The sequence below is a fragment of the Pseudopipra pipra genome, chromosome Z (assembly GCF_036250125.1).
Source record: "Pseudopipra pipra isolate bDixPip1 chromosome Z, bDixPip1.hap1, whole genome shotgun sequence".
Lineage (NCBI taxonomy): Eukaryota > Metazoa > Chordata > Aves > Passeriformes > Pipridae > Pseudopipra > Pseudopipra pipra.
In genome coordinates, this window is record NC_087581.1 from 15,047,901 (window position 1) to 15,055,123 (window position 7,223).

A 7,223-nucleotide genomic window follows, 5' to 3' on the forward strand; every position below is an offset into this window, starting at 1 on the left:
GTTATGAGTTACAAAGATATAGAAGTATAACACATGCTAATAAACATCCTTGTTACTAATAGCACACAAAGGAATTCATCAACATGAAAAATTCTGAGTCTAATTTTTCCACACAGAGCAGAAATATGTATTGAATAACCTTGGGTATATTCAATATCTTTCCTCTATCATCATTGGTAGTTTTGTCATCTTCATGTCTGTCATAGTTTGAAATTGGCCCCCCTTGAGAGTTCAAGGGGCTCAGAGGTGATTGGGTGCCAGGACAGTGTTCCCTGGAGAGCCAGTCACTGTCCATGTCGTTTGCTTCTGCTCAAAAGTCATATATCACAGTACTGGAAATGGTTGGCATTGCAGTCTTGGTTGTTTTGCTGTTGGTGTCTGCTGCGTGTAGGTGGACAAGGCCAGGGGGTGGCTGGGCTCCCTCTCTTTCCCTCGGGGTGGGGGGGGGAAGCCCTGCGACCCCCCAGCTCAGCCTTTGGCTAGAATTAGAGTCAGTATTTGAAGTGTGCGCTGTGAAGGAAGAGATTCACAGCACCTGAGGTAAGAGGGAGGAGGCCAGGCCTTCTTTCCCCCCCCCTGCAGCTGTGGGACACTTGGGACAGTGCATAACTGAACCGAGCTGCCTGTGGCCAAGGCTAGGGGGCTTTTTCCCCCCACTGCATTTAGGCTGGTGGGGGGTGGATTTTGAGGCTCAGCACTTGAGCAGAGCCAAGTGGACGGGCTGATAAAATCAGCTCGGTGCTTGGGAAAAGAATCCAGGCGAAATTGGAGACGGGCCAAGAGAGGCTCGGGAGTTGCCTGCTGAAGCTGACCGGGGGCAGCCAAAAACTGACTTAGAGGAATGAAGATTCCAGGACGCGTACGCTTGATAAGCTGCACTGCAGCAGCCTACGAGGTGGGACACCGAGAGGGAGAGATCACCAGCAGCAGGAGAGCAAGGACTCAAAGCTATCTTCTCGGACTTCAGGAGGAGGAGAGACTACAACAAACAACTGCTGGACTTGGTGAGGAGAGAGCGTTCAGGAGCCCAGAACACTCCCACGGCAGACTGTGTTACATATCAGCCTTAAAGGCTGCTCCTGAACTAAAGTTAGAGGAGGGGCTTGAAAGGACTGACTGATAATAATGTAATATATATATATAGTTGCCTTTAGTTTGTATGGTATTTATTTGTGTAAATAAATGTATATACTTCCCCCTTCCCCTACAGAAGCCTCTGGCCTGAAAGTTTCTCTCCGGTGTTAAGATAAATTGTTGAGAAGGGGTGGGGGAAGCTTGGAAGTTGGATTTTAGATTTTTAATGTGGCTCAAACTACTACAATGTCATACTGACCTAAACTCTTCTTAGGATTCTATTTTTTGCTGCATAAGTCCTGACTGTCCTCCCATTGGCCATATGATTATTAATATACTTTTAGCTTTTGCTGATAACTATCAATGGGCATTGCTTGCTACTATTTATTTTTTCTATTTCTACTTTCACTTGCCCTTTTATAACAATATATTTTAAATCCTGCTTATATGAACACAGTTTTGTATTTATGGGTAGCTAAAAAAACCTTCTTCTAAATGCATACAGAACAACCAGAGGCAGGTTCTGACACTGTTTCTATCAGGAAATTAAAATCTCTAATTTCACTAATGGTATGGGATGCCCAGAATGTCTCTGCGTTGAAATCGCTCCCAAAACAAGCATTCAAAAAGGAAACACCTGTCATAGTCCATTCATACCATTCACATTCTCACAAATACACAGCCCAGAGCAAGCAAGAACCTTTCTCACCACCTCAGTCTTTGCAGGCCTCCATATTCACCAAAAAACCCAGCAAAACCCAGAGGCTAAAATAAAGTAACTTAGTGTCACTTTCAGCCATTGAGCTTCTAAGAACTCTTAATTTCTTGAGCTGACACAGACAAAATTAATAACTCCTTGGCCATCCTTTCTGTATTCTATGTCCTCCAGCAACAACATGAGCTAAATTTTTCACCTGAACACTAATGTTAATTAATGTTAAGGTAAATGTCACTGCCTCCTGCTAGCAGAATGCACAGTCTTAGCTTAAACACAAGCTCTGAGAAAATGAAAGATCCTTTGATGGTCAAAGTGCCATCGAAACCGGTTGCCTGTTAGTGAGCACTTGTCCTTGGTTTCCAGTCTGAGACTGAGAAGTTACTCTTGTAAGGTTCAATGAGGGACAACAAAAACTCATAGACACATAAAGTAGTGTCAAGGCTTGTCTATCCTGATCAATTGGCAGGTGTTAACTGAGGAGCTGCCAGGGACCAGTCCTTTGCTCTGAGACCAGCCTCTGCCAGGCACCTCCCCACACAGGGCCAGAGAAACTTCAGGGTTGACATAAGCCTGTTCAGCCCAAAGAACCCAACTGCCATGGATTTCTACAACCCAGCAGCATTTATTTTCCCCATGACAAACCCCAGCATTAACACAGGCATAGAGCCTGGTAAAGAGGTCCTCTCTGCAATTTTTCTGTCCTGAGTGAGGACAGAGACACTTGCATGCAGGAAATGACTGAATGCTCAATTTTTCATTCTTGCTATACCATACCTTATTCATCCTATACAATGGGTTTATTGCTGGGATAACTTTACTTTCATGCCATATTTATACAGCACACAGGTATAATGTTGGCCTCATCTGGATTTCCTTATTAGCTACCCAGTTAGGTCACAGTCTTGCTTTTTATAAAATATTTGTTATCATTTAAGGGTACTGGATTGAAATATATAAGATTAAGATTATCCATCAGGGATTTGGGAAGCTTGGGCTGAAGTACAGCAGGCTCGTGCATCCTCTTTTGCTGTCTCTGCCTTTACATTCAGCAGGTAAATTCTGCCTGTGTGCATGCAAAGGGACAGGTAGTTGACACTGGCCCATTTGCCCATAACCTTGAAAGACTCTCAGAACGTCTGTTTAGCACATATCCCCACTGCTACAGCAAGGAGAACTGCATACATGATGGATTTATCTTGACAGCATCCGTAGATGGTTTTGAAACATTATCTCTTCAGACAGAAAACAGACAGACGTGCATTCCAAGCAATATTAAATAGAGGGTTGAGAATATCTGAGTAATAGCCATCTATTACACAGACTAGAGATGAAACAGCTAATATATACTGCAAAGGCCAAGCAAAAAATGTCAGTGTTTCTGATTAATTATCTCTAATTTTACACAGCCTAGTTTGAAAAAAACAACGCACATTTCTCCTTAATTCATGCTCATGACTGAAAAATATTTTGGTTTCCCCTAAATCCCACTGCATCTTTTCCTAGATTTCACTTTATATCACACTATAAAGTGTCTTAATTTCTCATACCTGTTTCATGTTTTCTAATATGATTTTACAAAACATTTAAATAATATTTGATCTTTCAGAAACTGGAAAAAATACCACCAGACTAACATATTTGTCAAATTTATTGCATTTTCTTCACTGCTTTCCTAGTTCAAAGTCTCTCCTTGCTTTTAGCTTTTTAGTTTTAGCAACTATTTAAATAATTTTGTGTTTAAAATCAGTGTTTAAAATAATTTCATGCCCTCTAGTGGCAGCCCTGCCAGGCACCATGAACTGTGACATTCCTGTGACAAACAATGTAAAAATGGAAGAAAAGCAGTTTGTTCTCCTATTAAGGGAAATTTATTATCCATCTCTACGTTTTAAAAAATTACAGTCATCTCTAGTTATGATGAAATAGTACCACCTGCTACAGATATAACACAAATAGCAAAAAAATAACCCAAAAAATTACATACTGAGTAAGTATTTCACCGAATTTGCTCTTAGAAATTATAGTGATGGAAATTATTCTATTTGTAGCCATTTCCTCACACAAAGCACTATTCAGTGTGTTTCCTACTTGAGTATTGTTCCATATCCAGACACATGGTTTTTCCAAGGTCCACTGAAGGGTATCATCATAAACAAAATGCCACCACAGCTTGATCTTCTCTCATGGAAAATCACTTTGCTTTTCTTAGTAAAATAGGAAAGTAATAGCATAAAAGAAAAGTAATAAAATACAGAAGGAAATTTTTGACACCTTCAAGAAAAAGTGACTCAAGGTGATATAAACTTCCATTATTTTTAAATTTCAGAGCCTCTACTCATTCACTTTTTTCTAGTTCAAGATAGCTTAAACCTATACATTTCCCAAACAATGTTCCCAAACTTTTTATTTTAAGTCTCTACACCTGATCAGCAAAAAAATCATACTGCTTTCAAAAACCTCTTGTAGCATATATTCTCAAGGGTCTCAGGGTCTTGAGACACTTAACTGATATCCAATGAGATATCCCATATATAACCATTTGGCTTTATTATGGCTTTCAGCTTCACCCCCCTAAATTACAGATCCCTAGGAACATATTAAATAATAGACATTTTCATGGAATCATAGGATATTAGTCTCAATAGGATCAGAATAACATTCATTTTGCCCCTGAAAATTTGATTCCCAATGAAGATGGCAGGAATTCCTGACAAAGCAAAGCACTGAGATACATGCTTTGTGCAATTGAAATGCTCTAAGTCACTATGTGCTATTCTTACTTTGAAGAAAGGATGGAAAACATCATTGGCAATCTTGTTATTGTTCAAAATTTTCTTTGCAGTTTTGTCCACTAGGGAAATAACAGAGCACACTTCCTCCTTTCTTAATTTTGCCTTACTGATGGCATTAGTGCCAGAAAAACCATGACCCAATTTCACATAATTTTTGTTAAAGTCTTGAGATAAAACTAGAAGGTCTTAAAGAATAACTACTTTAAAAAATTACACATATTTATTTTAGAAATACTAAGAAATTAAAAAATAAGAAAAATTAAGAAATATTGTTCTCATTTGCTTCCTAGACCTTATGCCTTCAAATTCTACTGGTAGTACTTTTTGTCCCTGTTGGACTTGAAACGTTTGCTTCGGTTTGTTTGAGATATAAACACTGAGCCAGTACTTACTAGGAAATATCAGGTCAAATGCCCTGAAGGGAGCAGGGGGAAGCAGAACAGCTGCCACCTCCACCACCAGACCCAAGAAAGTAAGGCAAGTGCCCAGATCAAAGTTGTCCCTTTGTCTTGCTCTGGCTGTGATAACCACAGCTTGGCAGGCACTGTTGGCATGACCACTTCGAGCAGCAAAATCCCAATTCCTGAACCAGCTTTGCAGGCAAGGTATCCTGTTTGTCACTCCAGGTTGTCCAATGAAAGCAAATCCTAAATATGTCTATTTAAAACAAATCAAGTAGGTCAGCATCATAACTAGTATTGTTCACTTTATGTGAAAAAAAAGACTTTCAGAGAAAACAATATTATTGATTAACAACATTGACATTTAGATGAATACTACTGAAAAGTTTGGGAGTTGGATCATATGCAGTCAAATAAATATAAAGCAATAAGTGGTAGAGAAAAGGCAGATTAGGAGCTAATCTTCGGTAGTTTAACCTGTGAGGATTCACAAGAGTGCGTAAGATTGTCCAGATCAATGTTACGAGTAACTTCGGAAGGAATATAAAACCCCAATCACTTACCTCGATCTGTAGCAGTCATAATTTGGGATAAAATCTAAGACCAAGGTTAAACTGACACACATCTACCTCCTGTTGGGGTTTTAGTCCTTGCTCTAGGCTGGTCACGTGGGTGAGGGGCAGCATGGTGGACTGTGGGTCAGATGCCACAGCAGTCTCTGCATTTTGAAGAAGGGACACAGGCCTGTGTGGAAGGCAGACACTTATGGTGCACTGGCTGCAGGGGCAGAACACTGGCTGACAGAAATAGAGCTTTGGCAGTTCTAAGAGCACTGACAGATGCTGATGCAGGGCTTGAGGAGCTCCTCAGAGCCTGCTGGTGGGCGGATGGGTGCCCATGACAAGGCGAGGTCAGGGTGTCTCTACCAGCTGCCAGCTCTCTCTCAGGAGAGGACTGTTGCTTCTTGCCTTAGCAGTGATGTTGATATTCCGAACTGCTCTCTGAAAACTTGCTGCTGCAAATTTAGTGCTTGGGTTTGGAGATGGCAGCACAGGTGATGCAACACAAATGTGTTCCACTGGGCTGGCCACTGAGCAGCTGGTTGTGTGGTGAACTGTGCGGTTCTTTGCGCACTACTGGTATTGGGTAATTGAAACAGACTTCCAGATTTAAGCAACAAGGGAATTTGGGGCTATTATGCTAGACTGGGGTGAGATGATAAATTCAAAAAATGTTGAGCAGACCAGCCGAGCAACAGGAACAGAAGCGCACTGTGATAATATGAGCACTACAATACGCATAATTTTGGAAACAATGAAGGTCCAAAGAAAAAAGTGAATAAAAGTAAATCCCAGGTATGAGACACTAAAACCAGCAAGGAAAAGAAGCAAGTGGGTCTTGTAGGAAGCGAGTGAATCACCCCCAGATGAAATTATTTGACACAAAGACATTTTAGAAGTAACATACACTCTAAACTACACCAAAGAAATGAGCAAGAACTGTGTATCCATTGGATGCTGATATGAAAACATGAAGAACTGGGGCCCACAAACTTGCACATCTCCTCTGAAGAACTTCTTTCTAACTGCTCATTAACAGGTAGAAATCTTGAGAGAAACGTGTACCCAGGGATACAGAGAGAGCTCAAAAGATGATTAATGGGACGGGATCCATGTGATTAGACAACACAGGACCAGGTGCATCAGGAATTTTGAATGGAAACGACCACGCAGGGAAAAAAAGCACCGGGGTGGGGGTACTGAGGCTGTTCCACAGAAAACAAACATCGGTAGCATGACCGCATTGTTCGCGAAGGCTAAAACGCACGCTTTACCAACCTTGACATTCCTTTCCCTTGGAAGCAACAGCCAAGCCGGAGGACAGCCCCCAGAACCAACGCAGTCTCCGGGGAGCTTCCCAGCCGGACCCGGGGAAGAACTGACGTTCTTTCGAGGGGTCGGGAGGCACCGTAGCGTTGGAGTGGCGGAGACCAGACAGGAACCCGGGACAGCCAGCAGCCCCAGGTATCCTGGGATTCCCAGGGGTGTCGGGACCCTCCCGGCGCATCCCACGGGCCCACGGCCGGCAAGGGGCATGGGGCGTGGCCCATCGAACGGGGCGGCCGCTCTGCGCTCGGCTACTCCGCCCTGCCGCTCGGCTCTGGATTAGCGCAACTGGCGACGTGGGACGGCCCGGCCCCGCGCCCGCCGCCGGCACCGGGGGTGGGAGTCGGGAGCG

General features: G+C 42.6%; 1 protein-coding gene across 3 annotated transcripts in view; it reads right to left on the minus strand.

Annotated features, from left to right (window-relative positions):
- ARL15 (ADP ribosylation factor like GTPase 15) overlaps positions 1-7,183 on the minus strand; it is a 260,768-nt gene extending 253,585 nt beyond the window's left edge. Inside the window, exon 1 of one of the 3 annotated variants that reach the window (XM_064642700.1) lies at positions 6,824-7,183. In XM_064642700.1, the coding sequence (XP_064498770.1) occupies positions 6,824-7,095 (272 nt within the window). In that variant the 5' untranslated portion in view covers positions 7,096-7,183. The remainder of the gene's footprint in view (positions 1-6,823) is intronic. The other 2 variants (XM_064642702.1, XM_064642705.1) reach the window with 2 other exon arrangements.
- Positions 7,184-7,223: the final 40 nt, after the last annotated feature.